This window comes from Epinephelus fuscoguttatus, linkage group LG17 (genome assembly GCF_011397635.1).
Source record: "Epinephelus fuscoguttatus linkage group LG17, E.fuscoguttatus.final_Chr_v1".
Classification (NCBI taxonomy): Eukaryota; Metazoa; Chordata; class Actinopteri; order Perciformes; family Serranidae; genus Epinephelus; species Epinephelus fuscoguttatus.
In genome coordinates this window covers 26,146,104-26,171,536 of record NC_064768.1, presented here as the reverse complement: position 1 = coordinate 26,171,536, position 25,433 = coordinate 26,146,104, and the positions used below count along the sequence as shown (strand labels likewise).

Here is a 25,433-nt window from a genome sequence, read left to right as displayed (position 1 = left end):
ACACATGCACACCGTGGTGTGAACTACAGGAAGACTGAATTATATGTGTGACATCCGCGTACAGAGCCGGTAAGGTGACAGTTTAGTGCGCCTTTAAAGGTATGTCACTTTATTTCTCGTGCTGGTATCACTTTGGCTTATCAGGCACATTTCGCTGTAACTCAAGAGAGAGGTCAGGTGTATCGCCACTATTACAGTTCACCTTGAGGAGTGACTTGGCAAAGTAAACCTCTGTGCCATTACACATTTCTGCAAGTCTTTGTCTCCATCTTGTGGCGTGATGGTGAAACTCCTGCAGCAAGACACCCAGAAGTCTGGGCTTGTGTTAAGCTGTCTTGAGTTTCTTTGATTGTATTATAAAAAGAGAAGAAAAGAAGTCTTAAAATATATAAATACAGTCTATTATATTAGTCTTCAAATCAGAATACAAAGAGCAGATCACAAAGTATGTTTTGTTAAAGCCAGAACACCACAAGCAGCCGTTTTCATTTTGATAATAACTTTTTATTGTATATAAAAATACAAGTTATTCTGTGTTTTTGACCTCAGCCTGTGTGTGCTGCAGACACAGAGGACTGAGGCATTAGTAGTCATAGTGTGAACAGCAGCTGTTGGTGGGTGATGAATTATAAGCTCGAACAGACGCCAAATAAACATTTGAACAACAATGATGATTTAATTATACCAGATCTGATTCCACCTGCATAGCTGGCATGGTGCATGTCGATATGTCCGGGTGTGACAGAAGCATGTGCAAGATATTCACAACAACACTTGAGGCTCAAGTGGGGGAAACAGAACCTGATAATCTTCAGTGCAACATAAGTAACAAATCTTAAATATCAAATATTCCAGTCGCAAAGCAGCATCAAAACATTAACACTGAAACACAAGATATGCATAAAGAGACATTCACTGTAGTGTGTGTGTGTGTGTGTGTGTGTGTGTGTGTGTTATGTGTGAGATTGTCTATCAATGTTATGTATTGGGCTGTGATACATCACAGCTGGCTCAGCATCTGCAATAACATGAGTGAGCGTGTCATCTCATGTAGTGTGTGATGGCTCGTAAGGTGTAGAGAAGGGCCGCTTGTAGCCGTGCTTCCATCACTATAAGGTTTGCATGAACCTGGAGAAGGGGGGGGAAAAAAAAACCCAGCATGTCATTACCTCCAGGTTACTAGGTGACACACTTCCAAGTCCTGTCTGCAATTCAAAGCTGCCTCCTCTAATGACATTTAAAAAAGGAAGAAGAAAAAAGAGAGGACACGCTGAAATGTCAAATGATTCATTCTTTGTTGAGGAGGTACCAAAGAGACACGACCTGTTAAAATGTCAAATGATTCATTCATTGTGCGGCTGAAGAGGCCGGGTCAGGTGCGTGGCTGAACTCGTCCGTACCTTTTCGGAGTGTCTGAAGTGTCTCCAGAAGGCGTGGTAAATGCGTGCGGTGGTCTGCTCGGGGTGACAGGCCATGGTTTTAACAAACAGCTTCAGGGAGCGCTCTAACAGCACGTTCACGCTGCCGTAGTCGTAATCGTCATAGCTGTGCAGGTACAATAGTAGAAAGTGAGTGACAAAGCAGAGACAAAATCCATTTGAAGGTCCAGTGTGTAGGATTTAGGAGGGTATATTAGCAGATATGGAATAAATATAATAGGTGTGTTTTCTTTATCTTAGAATGAGCTGTTTATATAAATAGGGAGCGGATCTCTTCCACAAAGATCGCTATGATTCTAGAGTATCCCCTGAACAGACAAACCAAACTGGCTCTAGATGCGGCCAATCACATTTTTGTCGGCCATCATAGTTAGAAGCCCCTCCTCGACAAGCAACATTGATTTATTCAAGGTGACACTGCTTTATTTAGTGTTTTTACTGGTTTAAATCAACAGGTCCATTTTTGGAGAGGTAGAGACTTCAACACTGGGCTCATTCACACCAGGATAGTCCACGGGACTTGGTTCGATTGGGCGGGGAATGCCGAAAAATTTCACACCTTCATTTGGTTCAGTTCACTTTCACACTGCACTTTTTAAGCGGACCAAACCGCCTGGACAACGTCATGCAGTTACAACAGCTGCTCGTTTGGGGGCAGTATTGCCCGAAACGACGACTGACCAGGAAGAAAAAAAGCATGAGGAAGAAGAAAACCAGGCTCATTGATTGGCCAGGACCAAGAATGGAAATCCATCCCCTTCAGCTGGCTTGGTCACCACAAAAACACCAAACAACAAAATGCACTGAGCTCTACGTCATTCCCTCTCTTTGGTTTGTTGGATACACCGTTTGCATTTCCCACTGTAAGCGAACCGCACCAGGGTTCACTTGCAAGTGAACCGAGACCCCCAGTTTTCAAGCGGACCAGGGTTCGCTCATTTGGTCCACACCAAAGTACAAATGAGCGTTCACACACCACTCCAAATGAACCGGACTATCTGTGAAAGTGGACCAGGGTTTGTTTAAAGTGGACCAAATAGTGCCAGTGTGAATGCGTCCTAAAGGAATTCTAAGTGGTAGTTCCCGCTTGGCTTGGGGATGTTTCAGCTTGTTGCATCTGTAACCCCCACTGTAGATGCCACTAAATCCTACACACTCTTCCTTTAAAACTTTATCAATTATATGAATTGTAGTAGAGTGAGGAAACTGACCGTATCCCGTACAGACAGTGGATGTAGTTCCACAGAGCTTTTCTCAGAGTGTGAGTGTCCACACCTTCGTGCATGGCCATCCTGTGATAGGTCAGGTTGCTCACAACCTGCAGAGACATTGTTTAATCTCATTATAATATCAATCAATCTGATAAATAACTGTGTACAGCATTCTGCAGTCTGAACAAGATGCCAGGGAGTAATGTCATGATTTGTTTGATTGGACATCCACTTCAACTTTTTGTGTTTTTCCCAATATTCTTCTGAAATTTGGTCATATTTATTTCCAAGTATGAAGTGCTGATATTTTTGCCGGGCTGTTGGGGGTGAAGACGACCACGCATCTCCTCGTTACAGGGTGCACATCTATGAAGTGTGAAAAGACCAATTAAAGAGTATTTTTCCCTTCTTGAATGTTTAATTTGAGTCATTTTAGAGGCTTGAAGAGATAAAAGCGTCCAGTATTTCACTCTATCTACCAACTAAAAAAGATAAATCAACAAAACATTGATTAAAGATAACTATAATGAACCCCCAGGCTTCAACAAGGTCAAAGGAGAGGGTACCTGGAATTTTTCATCCAGGAGCTGGCCCATGTCTGGTAGAAGTCTGTTGACCAGAGAGAAGCCGTGGTCCTCCCATGAGTAATCCTGCACACATCAGACGCCAACATCAACAAACACAAGTCTATGAAACTTAGCATGAACAATTAACAGGCACTGTATGCTGAAAAAAATGAAGAAATAACTTAGGAACGTGTGTTGTGATATGCAAACTATACAATCAACTTGACCGTGCAGAAATGCTCCCAACTACCTGTGCTCTCATGGTGGGTGGGGCCTGCTCTCCTCTGGGGGCAAAGTCCTCGTATCTGAACTCTGGATCCTCCACCAGCCGCAGCACCAGGTCAGGTGGTGCTCCCCGCACCACCGCTAAACAAACACGACAAAGAGAAAACAGTGAGTAAACAAGTGCCAACCAAGTGAGCAGTGGAGTGATGCATGGGCGTGTTTGTACCAGTTGGTATGCTCTCGCTCCTCTCCCTCTCAAAGCGGGTAACCATCTCCTCCTGTGTGCACTCCTCTTCCTGCTGCTGCAGCTCCACCATCCTCTGCATCAACACCTCCACCTCCATCGCTCCTTCAACCAACTGGAGAAAATAAAAAGAGATTAGGGCTGGAATGACTACAATACTTTACACCTTACTTTACATACAATATTACTCCTTTTGACATTGTGAAGTGTACACGTCACACCTGTGGTGAAAATGGCTGCTTTACTCACCTCTTGCCTGCCGTCCTCATGAGCAGGGCTATGAGGGCTGTGAGGGCTGTGAGGGCTCCGAGGAAGGTGACTGGGTGATGGAAGCTGGTAGGTATAACCCCCAATATGGTCGGGTTCAGGGTTCAAGCCGCAGCCCCAAACAAACGAAGAGAGTGAGTGTGCATGTGCCATGAGGACCACGACATTTATGAGTTCAGCCAATGACCAGCGAGGCTCTGCTCCAGGACACACCAGCTCCTGCAGGACAGAGGGGCAGGAGGTGCATAGGTGAAGTTTCATATGTTAGGTTTACTGATTGGGAATTAGTGCTTGCCGCTATATCAATTTATCTGGTATATCCGTTTTACTTTCCTCCATGACATGACTTTTTCAGATGCCCATTTAAATGTGTACCACTCTTACTAACGATTGCAATTAATAACCCACCCTTACTCTCTTTCACGAGGCCAAACACACTGGCACAAAACAAAGTGTGACACATAAACAATTTGTAACGCAGCGGGTACAGCTCGCTAGTTAACCAGGCAGCATGACGCAAACAGTCTGTCAGCAGCTTCAGCACAAGGACAGAAAAAAGAGACCAGAGATGCACTAGAAGGTGTGTGAATGCTGGGTCTGCTGTTCGGAAGACTAGAGCTATATTGCAAAGTTTGTTGAGCAACTGTTGCCGGTGGTGGTAACACTAGCAACCTACTGGACCAGTGGACCATCTCAGTGGCCTAGCGGTAGAGTGTCCGCCCTGAGACTGGGAGGTCGTAGGTCCGATCCCTGGCCGGGTCATATCAAAGACTAGACCACTCTCTCCCTGCTTGGCACTCATCATCAGGGGTTGGAAATGGGGGGTTAGATCACCACAATTCCCGAGTGCTGCGCCGCTGCTGCTCACCGAACAAATTTCACACACTCAGGTGTGTGACAATCAGTGGGACTTTAACTAGTGCATCACGTCCGCACAGAACATGTTGGAAAACCAAGAGCGAATGCTTTTAAGGTCGTCAGATTCAAGGCCGTCAACCTGCAGTGTCTGGAGCGTCAGTGCTAGAGACGCTGCTTATGACAAGAAAAGCCAGCAGTGGAGCGACACTACAAATGCAACAACAATCCGCCTATGCAAGGACATGTTGCTGCTGCAGACAGTAGAGAATGACAGGTTCGGGGCAGTGATTAAAGCACTGGATTCAAGGTAGGTCTCAGCAGGGTGAAAATACTTCATAACATAACATGAATTAATATTAGGCTTGTTTTGTACTTGTGCAGTAAAACATTTGAGATATGAATACTTAAACAATTCATATTATTGTAGATCAGTTTATAGTGTTCACTATCTTAAAATATTTCTATTGAAAGGCTTATTATGTTCTGACACTGAATACAGAGGAGGATGAAATTAAATGAATACCTGACAATATAGTGCGCTGCAATGTCACAGGAAAGCACCAAAAAACTTCACAGAGGCTGTATTTATTAATGGACCGATGTATTACATAGAGTGAGTGAGTAATTTCAGATTCAGCCTAAGTTAGAAATCCAATGTATTAAATCATATCACTATTATAATATGATGACAGACTGCAGGAAAGAGAGCAGGAGAGTGAGACACAGGGAGGTAGTGAGTGGGCGTTGTGTCTGACCTGGATGTGCTGCTGTGTGATGAGCCAGGGTCTGTGTGCCAGCAGCTTGTTGAGTGTTTGCAGGCTGCGGAGTTTGGGTGGAGCGTGCTCGAGGCCGCTGAGCCAGCTCTCGTCCCCTCCGGCCTCGAGGAAGCCCGCGCTGTGCTGCTGCACCAGGTACAAGCAATGGTGACGGGCCGCAGCCTGTGAAGCAAATCAGAAAGGGTACCCCGTCCATTAAAAACCATGCTCCATCAGTAGTCTGTGTACAGCAACTACATTATGCATAAGAACTGCCCGTGCTCATAAATATGAAAAGGGCTCAGAGGTTAAAGTAACACAGCTAAATTTTTCCACGAATAGATCATTTTGAGGTCTAATGACTGGCATTTCTGAGGAGAGAGGGCAGCTAATGTGATGAATATATGAGGGATGAGAGTCATTAAATGTTTATGAGAGGATCACAGTCTTTGGCAGACTCTGTTAGTGGCTCGCTATGATACAGTAGCTGAATAACCCTCAAGCAGAGAGTGACCTGCCAAGTCCATTTTGCATCTGTCATCTTTCTCTTTAAGAAGACTGTTCAATTATTCCTGATTTTTAGATTCATACATCCTTAAAAAATCATATTACCGACTAGAAATTAGCATTTTTGTGCAATAGTTAACCTCAACCACTGTGGTATCCTTACATGTACCTTACTAATGATTGGGATATCTACAGAAATATTCTAGTTCCCTTAAATGAGCAGTGTGTAACATTTAAGGGGATTTATCAATTAGATAAAGCAGATTGCAACCAGCTGAAACTTTTCCCAGTTAGAATTCCTTCAGTGTAAATTGTTTAGAAGGTTTTTATCAGGAGCCATAGTATCAGCAGAAGTCTCTTCCTCTCTTTAACAAAAAGGACCAGGTGACTATAACCGGTGAAGACACTGAATAATGCAGTTTCACATTATAAATCAGTGTTTCTCCAATGCGGTTTGACTCATCGCAGATAGGCCACCAGCTCAGCACCTGTTAATGTCTGCTCACCTACTTTCTCTGATAACTTAAGATCCAGACATTCAGGGGGTTTATATTGGAAGCTAAACCATCCACAGAGGTCTCCTCCTCTCCAAAACAAACACCTGATGATTTAAACCAGTAGAAACACTGAATAAAGCAGTTTAGTGTTAAAAAAAAATAGCGGAGGGGCTGCTCACTACTGTGGTCAACACGTAGATGTGAATGGCCCTGTCAAAAGCCAGTGTTTGGTTTGTCCGTTCAGGGGATGCTTTAGGAACATGACAATCTTTGTGGACTCTCTCCCTATGTAGGTACAAACAGCTCATTCTAAGGTAATGAAAACACAACAGGTCTTATTTTCAGGTTATTTTACACCGAATTACTTATTATATTGTGCTCCATTTCTGCCAATATATCCCCCTAAATCCTTCACACTGAACCTTTAAATGGTCTGTATCAGAAGAAAATTAGGTCTATCTGTACAGTTAAAAAGAAAGCAATGCCTTGAATGAAACAAATTGACATACAATATTAATATACTGACATTATACTTGCCTGATTTATTTAAACTTTGCCATGTCTTTGGAGTACACCTTTCAGAGCCTTTGATATATTAAGGTATGTCTAGAATTAGTAGTATCAGTATCGGTATCAGTATTAGTATCGGTATCAGTATCAATATGTATTCAGGGAAAACAATTTCAGCCATTCCTTTAATAGCCACTGAAACACTGAGGAGGCAATAATCTGTGACCCAGTTCAATGGTGCATCACCATGATGAGATCACATACAAAAGCTGTCTCAAGTCGTGTATATTACACTGTAAAATGTCTTAAAAAATAAAGAATAAGCCGACTATTTAACATAAGTAATTGTAAGAATGTGTTAATTAAGTGATCATTTTAACAGCTCCAGCAAATAAATGTAGCACGCAGTTTGATTACGGTTCGTTAAGGATCAAGTGCTGACAATAATCATCACTGTCAGTGCTTGCTACTGTAACTGGCACACATAAATCAAACTTAATTCAATTTATTTTATTAGCTGCAGCTGTTTCCACTCAGTTAAGGCTTTGTGAGAGTTTCTGTTGGAAATGTAGAAAAAGCAGCAGTGTAGTGATAGCACCACTTCAGCCCCTGACCCGTCCCGGTCTGAATCCATTTAATAATTGGTCACTACAGCTGAACTGACTGGGACTGTAAAAGCAGTGGGCTGCAGTGAAAACAGCATTACAGCAACATTAAAATAACTGTATAACTGCAATACAGGTTTGGTTCCATTATTAGTGGAGACAGGTATGAAGGTATTACCATAAACAAAATACTAAGTGTGTGTAAAAAGAAAGAAATCATAAAAACACTTTGGCACGCTTGACTTGGTCACAGAAACAGGAAATAATAGCTGCAGAGTCTGCCATTACTTTGAATCTTCAGGCTATTAGTCATGCAATATCTAGCCTAAACATTAAAAGGATAGACTCCCTGTAACTGTGGCCTTTCAAAATCCAATTACAGGCCTTAGAGCGTTTACAGCTGCTGTTATTGCGGCCTCATTTGACACAAAAGAATTAACATAGATGCAAGCAAACACGAGACAAACACATGGTCACTGCCACTTAAACGCTTCACTCATGGGCTTATGAAGCACATCAGGAAGTAATCACTTTTCTGACATTAAGATTTAACCTGCAGTGCCACTGTTTGATACACCATGATGGCAAATCTAACCAACAGTTATCTCTTTATAGTAAAGGACAATTTTAATGTGCAGTGTGCACTAATATTATTTTGATGTATTTGTATTTCACCCTGTCTTATAACAGCTGATTGTGCATGTACAGTGTAAACAGCAAAAACAGTAGTTTGTTTCTAAGGAACAATATAACTGATATTTAAAGGGATAGTTCAGATTTTTTTGAAGTGGGGTTGTATGAGGTAATTCAGTGTGATCAGTGTATTGTCTATAGCAGTTCGGAGAAGCAAACAGGGGTACTGCCACAGAAGCTAAGCGATGTACTGCAGCAGGAAAATGTATTTCAGCTACCTAAAAGAATCAGCATCATTTTAAGTGTATGCTATAGGTAGAACATTTTCACCACTTTACCTAGCAAACAGACAGCACTTTGCAGCAGGAGTAGAGCCGTTATCTCAAAGCCACCAGACTTGTTTGACAGTAATTTTACCTTCCAAAACATGTCAGTTACTGGTCTACCGCTGCCTCAATTGGTTAGTTTGTTTCTGTTATTGAGTGACTGTGTTGAATCTGAACCAACCCTTGAAAACACCAAAGTCACACAATAACACAAGCAACTTGGCAGTGGTTGAGGCAGCGGTAGAACAGAAGCTCCTGGCCTGCAAGGTAACAGTACATTTTTTGTCAAAGGAGTTTGATGGTTTTGAAGACAGCACAGGTAACTGCAACAAGGTATAGCTGTGAAAATATTCTAAATATAGTGTACACTTAAACTGATATTAATTTTTTTAGGTGACTAAAATACGCTCTGGCAGCGCCCCCTCCTCACCAGCACATTGTTTAGCTTCCTGCCTGTTTCTCCAAAGTGGGGGTGTGCTGACCGCTGTCTGCTGTGGGTAATACACTGACTATGGATATGAACCTTAAACAACCCCACTTAAAAAACATTCAAAAATTCCCTTTAACAAATTTTGACGTCTGTTATGACGTGGGAGCATATTATATGTGGATAAAAAATAAGACCAGCAATAACTTAGCAGAGCAAAACACAAATAAATGCAACAATGTACAGTGCTTGCATCATATTAGGGATCCAACACAGTTTCATTTTGATAGGTAACCCTGTTTAGTTACAATTCCTTATAACGCTATCCAGCTACAGTTAGTGATAAAAAGACTACAGTCTCTACAGATTACAGATTCTACAGATTCTTGCAGCTCTGAAGCTTTGTGGCTTCTCATTTTGGGTGTTTCCCTTCCTGCCATTACCCATCCCTCTTAGATTCTGTTGTTGAATGTAACATAGTTAAAAAACAGTCCATAAGTCAAATTTAGGAATTACTCAGTGCTCATAATCTAAAAGCAGGGATGGGAGGAGGATACTGGAGAACAGATATCGGACGAGGTGTGACATAAAGCTATTCAAAAAAATGCATTCATCTTTTATTTGTCTGAGACACATGGTTGTTCAATTTAAGACTGTACACCGAACGAACAGTCTTCAGCCACTTTATGTCACATGTTCTGGTCATGTCTTACACCATTTCTTTTCTGTATATTATTTAAAACTTTCAACAACGTTTGGACAGCTGGTTGCCCCATTCATGTCCATGGCAACATTTGGAGTAACTCCTCTAGATGTTAACTTAAGTGGAGCCCAAACGGACATTGTTTCTTTCTGCTCACTGCTGGCCAGAAGGCTCATCCTGTGTAAATGGAAGGACTCTTCACCTCCAACATATGGACATTGAATTAAGGACATTATGTGTTATTTACAATTGGAGAAAATCAGTTGTTTTATTAAAGTATCAACTGCACGCTTCTTTGCTACCTGGCAAACCATTTTTAAGTTTTGTTGCTAATATGGAAGCTGAAAAATTGTAATGAAACATATAATACTCCCCTACTTATGTCACACGTTAATTAATTTGTTGTCCCTTTTTTTAAGTAATATTTCTATTTTGTATGTATAAATATTTTTGAATTTTTTTTGTTTCTTTTTTTATACTTATGTATATATTGTTTTAAATTACATACAACTTTTGTCTTTTATTTCTTTTCGCTGGTCTGGCTTTCTCTGTGTGTTTCTGGGTTGGTGTGTGGGGTTGTTTTCTGTCCTCATCGGTTGGTTCTATGTTTGTTTGTTGAAGCTCTGCACATCTTATTGAATTATCAATAAAAATATCTTGTTTAAAAAAAGAAAGACATGCTCTGGTCGTCTTCCCTCCTTTCATGCAGGCAAAAAAATGGAACTCAAGGTCTACTAACATCAGAGACTTTGCCAGTCTGAAATAATGGTTTAAGAGCACATAATCATGGCTTTATTAATAGCTGTCTTAGTTGGATAATGTCAGTTAATTCTTAAATGAAATGCTCCAACAAATTTGTTTCGTTGCTATTTATGCCGTGCTGTAGTGTACTATTGTTGTACATATTGATTGTACGGGGACAACCACCAAACTATCAAACAACATGAGCTTCTCTAGCTGATGTTAATGACAACAGTCACTATGTACTTGCATGGGAGTCTTTGGAAACTGCTGACTCCATTTTATATTAAGTTGATTATGCAATAGTCAGCGTCATTTTGCGGATCTACATTTGAAGTGCTTTTTTTATTGTGTCTGTTAAAGATATATAGTAGGCAAAGTTCTACATTCAGGAGTGCACATGAGGCTCTTACTGCAGTCACTGATGTTGATCTGAAAGCTCTGATAGGTGTCTCTAGTTAACAATCATATACTTTAGTTTTCTTACCATAACGGCAATGTAATGTCTCCAGTGACGGGGCAAGGGGCCGTCCATTTCCAACAAAGCATGCTGAGTCCTCAGGAAGCAGCTAAGGTAGGCAGGGTGCAGCGCCATCACCATGGTGATGTGGTCCACGCGACCCAAGGAAAGGAAAGATTCGATAAGGATATCCTGGTCTGGCCCAGGGTCTTTTAACATCTGAGGAGCAGGAGCAAGACAAAGAACAACTTGAAAATTGACAAACGATCTCCTAGCAGCTTGAGTCATATCATATTTTTACTATGCTTGAGGACAGATTGGCAGGAATTCACTTAAAAAATGTTTCTCTTACAGCCGGACATGACACATCACTCCCATTTTTTCCAGTAGAAAGCTCAGGATGAGTCACATATGAAATCAGCATTTTTAGTCACCGGCTTTCGCAACATACCTCTGCTGTTGCCTGATGACGTGAAGCAACAGGCAATGCAGTTTGCAATATACTGCTTATACTAGCACTAATTTGACCGTTCATCAAGAAGCCAGCCTGCAACAAGCCCAGTAAAATCTTGGAATTAGACAGAGGACTTGTGAAAGCACATCTCTCATATGGAAAGTGTCATCAATAAACATTAAAAGGCAAAAATGAAATAAAAGGTGATCAACGTTATACACGGCCCCATCTCTCATTAAGTTTTACTGCTGGAAAAACCACTGCACTTTCTTATGATTTCACACCATCACAACATTTTGCTAACATGTATCTAGAAGACCATTTTAAACAAGTGTTGTCATTTGGAAATCAAATACAGCAGTTGATATATTTAATAATTGAGCGAACAAAAAGACATACACACCACTTTTGCAGGAATAAAGGCACTTGGACCCGATGCTAAAGCTCGAGGTACTTCAACTCCTTGTTCCTAAAATGGAAGACAGAGAGTTAAATTAGTCATTTAAAAAAATGACTAATTTCATTTCTGATTAATCTGACAATTATCCTCTCAACTGATCATTTAATCTATTGTATTTAATGTCACAAAATGATGAAAAAGTTGTGTCACAATTTCCCAAAGTCCAGGATAGTCATTGAATTGATTTGTTTTGTCTGATCAGCAGCCCAAAGCATAAAGATACTGAGTTCACTATCACACATGACAAAGAAAAGCAGCAAAATCTCACAACTGAACAGCTGGAAAGAAAAATGACAAACTTATTACCAAAATACAGTCGAGATAGATGCTGATTACTTCACTTTTGACCTACAAATTGATTCATCGATTTGCTGTTTCAGCTTTACATTGTCTAAAATCTCCATCTACATTACTTTATGTCAAAATGTTAAAAAAGTTTTGAAGAAAATCTGCACCTTCACCGTCCTTGAACTTGACAAGACCTACTTACACTGTAGCAGCTGTACTGTAACTAGAGAACCAGTTTCATAACTCTCAGCCCATGAAATCTGTAACCAAACCTTGAGTTAAACTCACCGACATCATTGGAACACCGGCAGCAATATACCACAAGTTATTATTTCCAAAGCAAAGGAAAAATAAAGTTAAAAAGCCTCAGATGCGACCTGACTTGGATATCTACCAGCTACAGTGGACTGCCTGTTGCCAGGCTCAGGGGGTGTGTCTGGGGCACTGGGAGGGGGCGTGTCCGGCCTGCTTGTTTGTGCACACCGCGGCAGAGTCTTGCATCACCTCATACAGTTCAACGTCTGATGAAATACAGAGCAATCTGAAGGGAAACTGCAATCAGCTGATAACTATGGCTGATCAGCTGCAAGGTTATCCTGACTACTGATCAATCATTCACTTCATATTTTGAGCTCATGATAAGAAAAGAAAGCAATAGTGCTGAAAAGAAAAACAAACTGCCTGTTAACAGACTTATAGTTGGAAAATTATGTCCAAGTGCTGTTGAGATAGTCTCAGCAGGAAACACTGAATAGCTACATGAACAGTATCTCAACATTTATGACCAGTATCTCCACATTACCTGTGCAGTTCGCAGCAGCTCACTTGCCCTGTTCTGTACTTCCTGCAGCGGACAGGACCGGGACAGCCGAAGCAGCTGTAGGAGTGTTTGTTTCCCCAGCCGTGCCGAACCGGGCCGGGTCAGCTCCAAACACACCTGAACCCCCTGGCTGAGCTCCTCAAGAGCCGCCGCTCGCTCCTCTTCGTCCCTGCTGCACAGCCCTGCTAGGCTTTTGGCAATCGGGTCGGCGTCGGACTCTGACTCGGACTGGTGGCGACGTGAGTGCCCAGAACCGGACCCTGGTCCCGGTGTGCTTTCCCCGTTGCTTGCCATCTCTTGTACTGATCCCGAAGCACCTCGCAGAGACTCTAGAAGCACCTGGGTTGAGCTACGTAGCGCTCCGGCTAGCTACTGTTAGCTTCAGTATTAATCTCACCGTTTATGGTAGCTTAATGCAAACGCTGGGTTTCTTAACAGCCGGATACTTGAAGTGTCCGTTGCATCAGGTCACTGCTGCGCAATCATCTGTTCCGCTAATCATTAACGGACCACCTTTAAAGCTCTCTCATGGCCGGTCGACTGACGTTAACCTGACCGGTCTGCCGGTTAGCTCGCTAAGCTAGGCTAGCTGCTGCTAACAGATGCTGCCAACGGTTGTAGCGCTACACGGTGTCTCGGTGATACAAACAGTCTGAGCTCAGTGGTCTGTGTTTGGACTGGACTCGCTGACTAAAGCAAAGTCTAATTTAAGTATAATACCAGCTCCCATGAGGCACCGAGAAACAAATAAAGGTTTCACACGCTGGTTTCGTTCAGCTGGAGAGCAGTTCGAGAGCTTTTTTCTTATGCAACATCATTGTGACGTCAGCAAACTTTTTACTGCACTTCAGGCTGCATTAAAAACACTCAAATATTTCTGTCACCACATAATTTAACTAAATTTTATTATTATCAATGTTCTGGCATACTTGCATGATTTGAGTTTTTGTAAACTGGTAAGTGCTTCACTATGTCACCACAAGCTAAACTAAAATAGGAAAATGGTTAAAACTAAAATTATTTCTAATTACTCAAACTGCTGCAAGTTTGTCTGCAATATCCAACTTTTCTTTAAAAAATACTAGTTTACATGACTGTAGAGAAGTATTTACTTATGTTGCCCATTAATCTATTTATAAATTCATTATGTTGGTACATAAAATGTACCAGATGTCAACAATACCCATCATGCATTCAGATTCTGAGGCAATGACCTTACTCTGTCCTCCATTTTGAATATGAAGCTTGTTTGTTGGTGTGAATGTTACCAGAAAAAACAAACCAGTTATCAAATTAAGGGATTAATTTTGTGCAAGTCAAATAATTCATTTTCAGCACTAGATTACCTCCATGACTGCACTCGAATGCAGGGACCCTCACTAATCCACTAAGAGTATGAAGTATAGGTCTTGATCACTGCCATCTGATAGGAATATTAGTACTTCTACGACTATGCAGAATTATATTAAGTTGTAAATGTAAAGCACAGCTGCTGTAGAAGTCTTTGACAATGAATTGAAGTGAGTCACCATTTTGCCGGAAATGCCTGTGAAGCCCTTTAGGTCCTCGAAGTCCACATATTCCAGTCATAGGAATATTCAGTGTACTTTTTTATACTTATTTATATTTAATTAACTAAAACTGTGTAAAAGTAAGAGCTGCCTTGTGTCTGTGTGTGCATACAATAGTTTCACAATATATAATATTTACTTCCTGTATCACCTTTATTTAGGAAAATTAAAAAAACATCCATGGTGTACCCTTATTATCAGACATATATCTTATATTAATTTACCTGTATATATATTTATATATACCATATACAATATTAGATAGGAGTGAGGAAAGTTGATGACTTCATATATGAGAGGAGGGAGGGAAGGATGACAGTGTCAGAAACAAGTGAGGGCGATGCGCTGCTCCGTTTGACATGACATCACAGACTCTATGGGGTTTTGGGGGAATTCAACATTGTGGCAGCAACAAAGAAAAACCCTTCAGCGTACTGTCACCGTTTCCCTATGAGGGAAGACTTTTATTAACAAACACACAGGCTGGCTATGGAGGATGACCTTCGGAGCACACACAAAGGTGTGGTGCCCATGGCAACCGGCGCTTTGTGTCCCAGGAGACCCAAGGCTGGACGAGGTAAGACCGAGAGAGGAGGGGGCAGAGGTGGTTTCGGGAGAGCTCAGGAAACAAGCAGAGGTCAGGGTTCTCACACACACACACATACGGGTTCCTCTTCAGTATTTTACAGGAAGTAAAAAGTGTTTGTGTGTGTGTGTTTGTGTGTGTTTATGTGTGTGTATGTGGGTGTGTGGAAGTATAGAAAAGAGTGGGATGTGAGTCCTCAGACGATTTTGTTCTCCAGCAAGGCGATCCTCTTCGACATGCTGTCTAGTAAGATTTTGTCAAGGACAGCAACAATGAAGACAAGACAGAAAATATGCGAACAACATTAAAACCCTCCTTCCAGACATCGTGTTCTCACACCGTCTCACCCGTTGTAAAGGATATATTTTTTTGTTAGTGCCTGTAGGGCGTCTTCTACTTTCTTTTGGAACTTTACGAGGGAGTCGCATTCACAAGGGTCCTCCTCTGTGGGAACAAAAAGCACAAGTTCTGAGTTATTGTACCTGCATGTGTAGTGAAATAACCGGTAATAACACAAGTATTTTAAATGATGTTTGCATTTCATCGTAGTGTGTGACCTTGACAGATGTTAATCTGCAGCTTCTTGGCAATCTGGGTCATAGCCTTGAAGTCAGCAGTGTAGAAGTAGTGCTCTGCAGTTGGCTCAGAGGCAATCTCTTTCAGCTCATCCTCCACTGCGTTGCCAACTCCAACAGCGTACATCTTGAAACCTGTAACATAAACACACACAGGTTTCCGTCATCTGACTGGGTAGGCTAACGACTGTATCCACTTACACCCATTGCAATCTAGAGGTAATCTATCCTCTGTGTCTCACCATGCTCCTTGGCCTTCTTGGCAGCATCTCCAATGTAGTCCTGGCTGCGTCCATCTGTGAAGACAATGCCCACCTTGGTGACCCCAGGCCGGGCGCCTTGACCAGCGCCGAAGCTGTTGTCTGTCAGATAGCGGAGAGCCTGGCCTGTCATGGTTCCCCTCTCCATGTAGGCCATCTTCTTCACAGCGTCTTTTAGGTCTTTCTTGTTGTTGTAGCGGCCCAGGGGGAATTCCTGAGGAAATAAGACAGAAACGTGACATTGATACAGAGGAGAAATATGTAGATTGTTAGGCGATACTAAAATACCAAACACAGAAACGTGCCTGTCTGACTTGGCTGGAGTACTGAACCAGTCCAACGTGAGCCTTGCTGTCAGACACATCCAGTTTGTCGACAATCTGGTTGATCCACTTCTTGACGAGCTCAAAGTTCTCAGGACGCACGCTCTTGGAGCCATCGATCAGGAACACCACATCTGTTGCTGAGTTGCTGCAAGCTGCTGATGTGAGATGCACAACCGGGTGTCACTTTGGTAACACAGTGACTGCGCTTGGACAAATACCGTCATACACACACACACTTACCACTGCAGCTGCGACCATTGTCCATGAGGGTAAAGCCTTCTTTGCAGGCACACTTGTATGATCCGGGGGAGCTGATGCATACCTGCTCACAGTCATGATCCCCAGTGGCACACAGGTCCGACACTGTGTGTGTGTGCACGTGCAGAACACACACGTACGCACAGCGGAATTTATGTTGAGGCACACACGAACACACACACACAGAGGAGGGTTGGGTGGTTGGGGTTAGGAGGAGAGAATGAAACTATGTCAGTTTGAAAACGGGAAAAACTAGCACTGATTTTTAATGATCCACTGTGACCTGCAGCCAAGAGTTTTGAATATGTGTGGATGACGCATGAATCCAGTGGATCCTTAAAGCAAACAGGTGGAAAAGATTGGAGTAGCCTCAAATAAAGACGATCCCATGATCTGTCTGTTTCTATATGTGAGGCACAGGCTCGTCCAATAACAATCCAGCACTGGGATCATGCAGCTCTGCCCTTGGACGAAACATCTGCAGCGAGAATGGCTCCTGCAGAGTGAGTGGCAGGCAGCAGTCAAAACTGCCGCAGACTGGTAGAGCCAAAGGGCATCACTAATTAGAGGTTTAATGATTGTCACTAATGGATCGGTAATTACCAAGAGATCAGTCTTGCCTCTCGGTTATGTGAGAGTTGACTGAAGAACAGTAGCGAATTTCATTCCTAAAGGTTGTTTCTGCCCTAATGCCCTCATGCACTGCAAGTATTTAATGAGTTTGAATGGCTGAATGAATACACTGTAGACTCGCTGAGGACAAAAGGGAGGGAACAATACATAGGAATGAAAAGATGACAGTCCTGACACCTTACCCTTTAGTACAGGGGGGCCAGCAGATAGCTCCCTCCACAGAGATGAAGGATAATGATGATGAGCCACCCTGACAGTACTTCTTTTCAACCATCTTTGTCTATTTCCCCATTTCCTGCGTCTGTCCCTCTGTCTTTAAACAATAAAGCTCTCATTTTTCCCTCCTCTTCTCCCTCTGTCTCCTCCCATCTTACCGCAGAAGGCCTCCTGGAACTTCTTGGTGAGTTTCTCAATGACGCTGTAGCTCTCCACGTAGTCCACGTGGTCATCCAGAGGATCACTGGCCATCTGCCTCAGGGTGCTCATGTCTACACGTCCCACACCAATGGCAAAAATCTCAATACCAGCATCCCGTGCACGCTGAGCCACATCTTTTACATTGTCCTGGGGACGCCCATCTGTCACAATAATGGCAACCTAGGAGGAGGGAGGAGCAAAATTAAATGAAAAAATATATATATAATGATGAAATATGAATTGATGGTGTAAACATGTGTCTGACCTTGCTGATATCAGGAGATTTGACACGAGCACCCTCGGCGTCACTGAAGGCCACATTCAGGGCAAACTGGATGGCCAGGCCGGTCATTGTTCCAGTGGACAGTGGCTCGATCTTGGTCACAGCCTTAATCAGCCCGGCTTTGGTGCGGTGTGTCTTGAGAGACACCTACAGTTGCATAACAGCAAGGGCAGTGATATGGAATAGTTTGATAAATAAATAAAGTACTTTGCTCACACTAGTGATGGCAAGCTGAGCCACATACCTCATTCTTGACACGGCTGGCGTAGTTGACAACTCCCACTCTGGTGGCGTTGGGTCCAACGTCCAGCCCCTCGATGACCTTAGCAAGGAAGACTTTGACCTGCTCAAACTCTGAAGGACGGACACTCCGACTGCTATCGATGATGAACACAATGTCTGTGGGACGAGTTTTGCACAAACCTGCCGCTACACATGAAAGGACAGAAATGGGATTATTATATAATCATATCTTAATAGTTTGCATTACAACTGCACATCCACAAGATTATCCAGAATTGTAGGTTGATTAAGAAATAAAGGTGAAAAGGGGCAAGAGGAGAGGGCAGGGTGGGAGGAACGTGGGGAGAATGGAGGTATTGACAGGAGAAGAGAGAGCGGAGGGGATGGAGGCTGGTGAGAAGGTGGGAGGAAACAAAAAAACAGGATGCAGGGAGGCTGCAGTGGTGGAGAGAGGTGAGGGTGGAGGGAGACGGAGAAATGCTTGGCAGAAAAAACAAGGATGACGGACAGAATGATCAAATGAGAAGTTGCCTGCTTTAAATATATTAAAAACAACCTGTTAGATAATTAGATGAAGAAATTATTATCCAAATGATGACAAAATCACAAAGGCGAGATGTGGTTGAAATATTTTTTTGACACAATAATTATATTTTTTTTGCTGAAAAAGCTTTAACTGCAAACACCAAATGGAGCTACCATGTGTGTGTGAAAGTCAGAATACTGTAATAAGGCTGTCTGCTTGAAAGTAATGAAAGTAAAGCTGTTTGCATCAGAGAGGATGTGTTGGATTTTCAGTGAGGCCTCATTAAACTAAACCACTAAAACTTCCAGTTCCTGTGTAACATCACTGATCTCCCTTCTCACCCTTCACCTCTCTCCCTCCCTTCAGTTTTTCCTCCCACTAACTTCTGCATCTCACACACACACACACACACACACACACACACACACACACACACACACAGAGCGTACCAATTGCCACGCTACATCTTGACACAGTCATCCAAACTGTGCACGTACACATCCAACCACCAGCAACAACACAAAAACCACTGCTGTCTTCAATACTGGCAGACTAATCACTCCAAATCAATAAAAAGCCCAAAGACAGTGACAAATATAGAAATCAGTATGACTGTGGAATTATATTCTTTGCAATTATCCACACCAAATTCAATCTAAAACACAGTTAACATAATTATATACTTGAATTTTTCCATTTCTCTACTTTAAATCTGATTATTTCTGGGACTTTATACCACTCTACAGCAATGTGACTAGTTCACACACATCATTCGGTCCGAGGACATATGGAAGTCACTGAACTCTGAACTTATCTCTGTATAAAGTCAAACATTTACTTAGTTTAATCATGTCTATTCTGAGGTTTACTGTCCTCAGAATATATATTTTGAGGACAAGGAAAAAACAGTGTAAGATGTCAGTTATTTGGTACCTTTACAGGTTAAAGGTCATTATTCTTACCCATGGCAGCGGCTGTGCGGACATCTACGGCGGCCTGAGCCCCTATGATGCTGAGCAGCAGCAGGAACAACGGTGGCGTATGCGTCATGGTGACAGCGACAGAGGGGTGACGAGGAAAAGCAGGGATCTGAGCGTGTCCACGGACAGTCCTAGAGTGAGAGGCCAGAAAGGAGACAGAGCAGGGCGAAGGGAGTTCCAGGCAAGGGGGACGGCCACAAAGTGAGACTGAGTGACTCTGAGCTGCAGGTTATCAATGCAAGTGCTTCACACAGTCAGCCCACAGACACCCCCCCTGTATAGCTGCAGTGTGTGCGTGTAAGTGTGTGGGTAAGTGAGGGAAATACCTGCTCTGGGAGGACCTAAAATGGTGGGCAGGGAAAGACAAACACACCTTGATATGGCTAGGATGGACAGGTATGTGTGTGTGTGTGTGTGTGTGTGTGTGTGTGTGTGTGTGTGTGTGTGTGTGTGTGTGTGTGAGAGAGAGAGAGAGTAGTAAAGTGTGTGTTGTGTGTGCGCTCCAGTACCTGAGTGTGTACAGTAGGTGTATGTGGCTGGGGGTACAGGAGCGGCTGGGGTTTTTGGTGCGGAGTGTGTGCCAACACCAGCCGCCCCAGGTTGGATTTGGCCAAAGCTCAAATAAACACCAACATGAATTCCTCTTTTCTCCCCGTGTTCCCTCATATAGCAAACACACATTTATGGTGCGGAAGTGAAGCAGAGCCACCGTACACAGCCCGCAGTGTTCCCGCCACTCTGCACGTTGGGAGGTGTGTGTGCATTTTTGCATAAGCGTGCATTTCTGTATAACTCGAAGTATACATGCCAATTCCTGGATTTTTAAGTTCAGCTCAGTTCAGCTTCATACAGATTTGTTTCTCTATCACTTGTTTGGTCATTTTCTCTCAGACATCTTCTCTCCCATCCTTGATTTTTAAAGCCTTGACTCACACAACAAACATGAATATAGAAGGTAAAGATTCCCTGATTGCAACCAGATCAAAAAATTCTTTGACCTTGACTCCTCTTCCCGCCTATTTCCCCATCACTCTCCTCTCCACTGTCAGGTAGGCGGCGGGCCCCAGCGGAGTAAACACCGTAGGAAAACACACTTTCATCAATACTCATATACACATCTTTAATCTCTCTATAGACTCCACATACACACTAAACAGAGACCCCTCTTTTTCCTCCAACATCCCACTCCACCCGACCCAACCCTGCATTCCTCTGCACCTCCCCTTCCTCCTCCTGCGCACACACACACCTCCACCCACACACACAACCTGAACAAGCCGCAATTGAGGGGGTAAGTCTGGGAGGGGAAGAGGAGCTGGGGCTCAGGCTGTACAGTAACCAGCCAGACAGATTTCCTACTGAACAAGCTGTAATACTGTAATATCAACAGTGTGTGTGTGTGTGTGTGTGTGTGTGTGTGTGTGTGTGTGTGTGTGTGTGTGTGTTGCGGTGGTGATGAGTTCGGAGATGAAAGGTTCGAGATGTTATTCCTGGACAGCGTGTCATCTCTGGGAATGGGCTTTTTGGCTTATAAGAGAGGACACCACAGACACACACATACACATATTTGTGCAAACACATAAACATATACAGTAGATTCACACACACACACGCAGGTTATGTAACCCCCGTCTGCACGGCAGGCAGGACAAACACAAACATAAGCTGGATGAGCTTTACCTGCATCCATCAGCATTTGAGAACTGTTTCACAGTGCCATGAAATCCACTCATTTTTCATCCAGTGTTTACACATGATTAGAGTTACATGGTAATAGAGGAGGACTGTTGAGACGTGGGCGTTAAAGAAAAGGCCTCAGCTGTGTCTAAACTGATCAAAATAGCAATCTGCTGTGTTTGATACACCCTATTGCAATACTACAAGGTCAGCTCCAATAAAAGCTTTACAAAATAGTGCTGCTTCTTTCATTGTAATTTTTCATTTAATCATTTCGCTTACCTAATGTCAGAAAAAAGTATAAAATACTATAATTTGCCAGAGTTTGACAAGACATCTTCAAAGATATTTACTTTACAATAATCTCAAACAGTACACTCACATTTGAGAAGACGGAATTAGCGAGTGGTCGGCTTTTTCATCTTTCTAGGACTTTGACGATTTACTTACAGCTGAAACAATCAGTCATCAGAAATGTAAATATCATCAGTTTGGATAATATGATTTACCAGCTTTTCAAATGTGTGTTTTCACTGTCTTACTCTTCTGTGATGATGAACTCAATTGAATACCTCTGGGTTTAGCCTCTTTGTTGGAGAAAACAACAAGTTCTGGAATATTACAATGGGATTTTGTTATTTTGTTAAAAAAAACTTTTTTTCTGACATTTTATAAACTGAATGATTAATTAATTGACAGAGAAAAAAAACTGGCATATAAATCAAAAATGAAAAATTCTTAATGGCAGCCCTAGATTAAAGCTATGAAAATAACGTTGCATCATATTTGCTGAAACTGTCACTATATTCTGAAAGAAGGAAATTAAAACAGATTTTAAAAAAAATAATAAAAAATCACGTCCCTCTTCCTGTTCCGACTGCCTCAAACGGCATTTGCTAGAATTTACCACAGCGCAACGAAACAACCAATTGGAGCTGGGGAGTTTCTAACAAAGTTGTACATCATGTCAACTGCAGTCAAACTGTTGAACTAGGCTGCGCTGATCAAATATGAATCAAGATTTTGCTACTGTATTGCTTATTTTTCACCTCAAATGTTTTCAGAAACATATTTTAGTGTACTGTTTAGCTGTAACATGAGAAATGTCATGACCCAGTTGCCATGTTGGTACCAAGCACCACCCACCAGTAAGAGAACTCGTTTTACAGCTAAACAGTATACTAAAATATGTTAATGTAAACCAGCGATGTAATGTAATGTAATCAGCGCTGCCTAGTTTGACCACAGTTAACAAGCAAAGATTGACATGATTGACAGCTGTGTTAAAGATTGCTCTGATTGGTTGTTTTCATTTAGTAAGGCCATTAGAAGTGCTACAAGGCAACTAGCCTCGCGTCACCAGGCTCTTCACATAAAGTAGAGAGCGGATGCCGAATTCACCAAATTCACCAAAGTAAAAGTGTTCACCAAAGTAAAACTTTAAATTCTGGTGCACCATCGATTTGGGGTGATGAGGGGTGTAAGAAAATTGATTAACTTACTGGCTTGGGGCTTTTCTTGTAAATTATATTCTTTAAATTAAAGTGTCACCGCATTTTATTAGCTTGGTGCTTTTATTTTGACGGAAAGGCGCATCCATCGAATTCCGGATCCTGTCTCACTCGCCCTGGTTCCGGTTCCTTACCACAACAGCCACTAATGGCCCCAGACTAAAGGCAACAGAGTAAGCAGAGGAGTGTGATTTTTTTCTCAGATTATTTGTCTCATTTAGTGCTGAGTGAGTGCGGAGACAGTTTCAGCAAATATGACAAAAAGTTTGTTTTTTTAATAGGTTACCAAATACAGTTTTAATCGATTCCCAAAATTGTTGATAAACATAATTTTCAGCACTAATCCAAAGGTTTTTTCATACTCAGCAACAATTCAGATGAGACATCCACCAATCAGTTAAGCAAATTTACTACATCCAGTTAAGCTCAGTTATTTTCTGGTTCCCATTTTCTCTTCATCCATTTCCTTTCCAGCAGCAAAATAGAAATCTAATAAAGACAAAGCATATTTGCTTTTTTACTGAAAAAGGAAACGTTCCTGTAAATCCCCTTCCACTGCCAACAGCCAAACCACCTCGGGAGCTCAGTTTAGAGAATATTCATCACAATAGTACTGCCAGACCCATAGAGTAAATGGAAACAAGTCTAACACAAACAAATCCTTCCATCTCAGTCACACTGCATGCCATTAGGCATTTTTATACAAGGCCACATTCAAATAACACCACTCTCGGTAAATATATTTACTATCAACATGGTTAGGTAAGATATTTTATCTCTGTCAAGTCTGGGCCTTCCACTGTTTGTCTTCATTTCACACAACATCTGAACAGGCAAATCTATTCATTTATCCGCTAAGTTGTTGTTGTTTTCCAACTCGTGTCCCCCGTTCCTCCAAACCCAACACAAGTCTATTTGTTGTATCTTTTCAAAACAAACTAAAAATCAACACCCTAATGCGTCTGAACCAGAGATCCAAAGCACTGGAGGATCCCCAAACCATGTTTCAGCTTTGTTCCACAACCAACATTATTACTTTCAATCAGTTGTATCAATAAACTTTATCCACTAATATCAATAAACTCCTTTACCTGACCGTATCAAAGCACTGCAAGGTTTTCTTTCACGTTTCCCCCTGTCAGTGTGTGTGTGCGTGCATACGGTCACAGGGTTTGGAAAGACTGCGAGGATTTCGTGTTTGACCACATCCATAAATATTGAAACAAGTTCCCTTTCTTCAAATCTCAGAATACTGAGTAAATATTGACACGGCGGAATCGGGGTGGACTGAAGCATCCCATACCTGTGCTTATATGCTCCTAACATATGCATGCACACACACATATGTGCTCACAGACACACACACGTGCCCTCCAGCTGTGCTCTGAGCACTCTCTGTTCACACCAGGGAAGTCCTGGAAAAATTAATTGCAAAGTTAAACCTACATGAAACCCCCCTCAGACACACATGACAGTGAAGAAAGCTGAAACTGTACACACTGACATAAGAGACAGACACAGACACACACAGTTATAGGCTTCGTCTAATACACATATGAAACTAAAGTCCAGAGCAGAAATTTTGATACACTGAGGTTGAATCGAGCTCTCACTCTGGGGTTCATCCCTGAAATGAATGTGCTGTGTGTTACTTTATGCAAGAGAGAGATGAAGTTTTTATGTGTGTGTGTGTGTGTGTGTGCGTGTGTTTATGCTGTGCTTCTCCTGCCAACAGTAACAGCTCAGTAGCCAGTGAGCAGGAAGAGAGAGGTTCATTAAAAACCCAAATACAGCAGTTACATAACCAACAGTTCTGTTCATCCCAGAACCCCCTGTGCTACAAACACACTCCTCCCTCATCCCCGTCTTCTTCTCCCTCCCACGCCTGCTGGCAGAGCCCACCCATCATCCTCTTCTCCTCCCATAGCAACAGCTCATCTCAGCTCTCCTCCCTTGTTCCCAGACCAACACACTGCCTCACTCCTCCGTCTCCCCCCTCCTTTATCTGCTCCCCTGGTCCCTGCCACCTCCTCCTCGCTCTCATCAAACAGTTCCTTCTCTTACTCCCACATCATCATCCGAGCTTCACTTCAAACTTTACTTTACATGCAGCAGGACTACGAACCAGGAATATTAACTAGAGTTGAAACGGGAAACTTTTTGTTTTATTTCACTACTGAGAGCAGAAATGACACAACGGTCCCGAACGTCTTTTCTAGTCTCAGGAAAATGCCTTCAGCTCTTTCAGAGGCGGAGTTTCATACAGGGATTTGGTTTCCACAAGCCCTTACAACTGACTTGCATACTAAGAATAAACAGAGCAGGAGCTGCAGTTAGTGTGTGAACACAGCAGATGGCAACACAGATTAAGGATTTGGGCTGCACCAGTGATTGTCTGGGATACCTCTACCCTAGAAACAACTCTGTCCTGTTTCCCCTCCATCGGATTAGGGATCGTCTCACATCCCCCGATGGAGGGATGTCTGAGAAACCGTCATGCTGTTAAATAAATCCCAGCATGCGGTCGTCTCACATGAAGGAACAGTGCCCTCTATCGGCCCAAAGACAGATCTGAAGGCAGATAAGCAGGA

General features: G+C 42.5%; 2 protein-coding genes across 4 annotated transcripts; both read right to left on the bottom strand.

The window, feature by feature from the left end:
• Positions 1–482: 482 nt before the first annotated feature.
• sesn2 (sestrin 2) lies at positions 483–13,815 on the bottom strand. Of its 3 annotated transcripts, none has more exons than XM_049601796.1 (11): positions 12,979–13,815; positions 11,832–11,897; positions 11,002–11,193; positions 5,566–5,748; positions 3,935–4,171; positions 3,668–3,800; positions 3,467–3,582; positions 3,217–3,300; positions 2,651–2,757; positions 1,401–1,545; positions 483–1,128 (listed from the first exon to the last, which is right to left on the bottom strand). In XM_049601796.1, the coding sequence occupies exons 1-11, from the start codon at positions 13,288–13,290 to the stop codon at positions 1,042–1,044; spliced, it is 1,662 nt and encodes a 553-aa protein (XP_049457753.1). In that variant the 5' UTR covers positions 13,291–13,815; the 3' UTR covers positions 483–1,041. The 3 variants fall into 3 exon arrangements, 2 of the variants coding, with proteins under 2 accessions (XP_049457753.1, XP_049457755.1); XM_049601798.1 differs by lacking the exon at positions 12,979–13,815 and adding an exon at positions 12,465–12,620; XR_007451449.1 differs by lacking the exon at positions 483–1,128 and having other exon boundaries at positions 1,505–1,545; positions 2,651–3,016.
• A 1,681-nt stretch (positions 13,816–15,496) lies between these two features.
• Positions 15,497–20,043, bottom strand: matn1 (matrilin 1). The gene is made up of 9 exons (XM_049601735.1): positions 19,637–20,043; positions 18,150–18,334; positions 17,888–18,052; positions 17,580–17,802; positions 16,555–16,677; positions 16,294–16,469; positions 15,971–16,202; positions 15,711–15,863; positions 15,497–15,597 (listed from the first exon to the last, which is right to left on the bottom strand). The coding sequence occupies exons 1-9, from the start codon at positions 19,722–19,724 to the stop codon at positions 15,497–15,499; spliced, it is 1,446 nt and encodes a 481-aa protein (XP_049457692.1). The 5' UTR covers positions 19,725–20,043.
• Between the last annotated feature and the right edge of the window lie 5,390 nt (positions 20,044–25,433).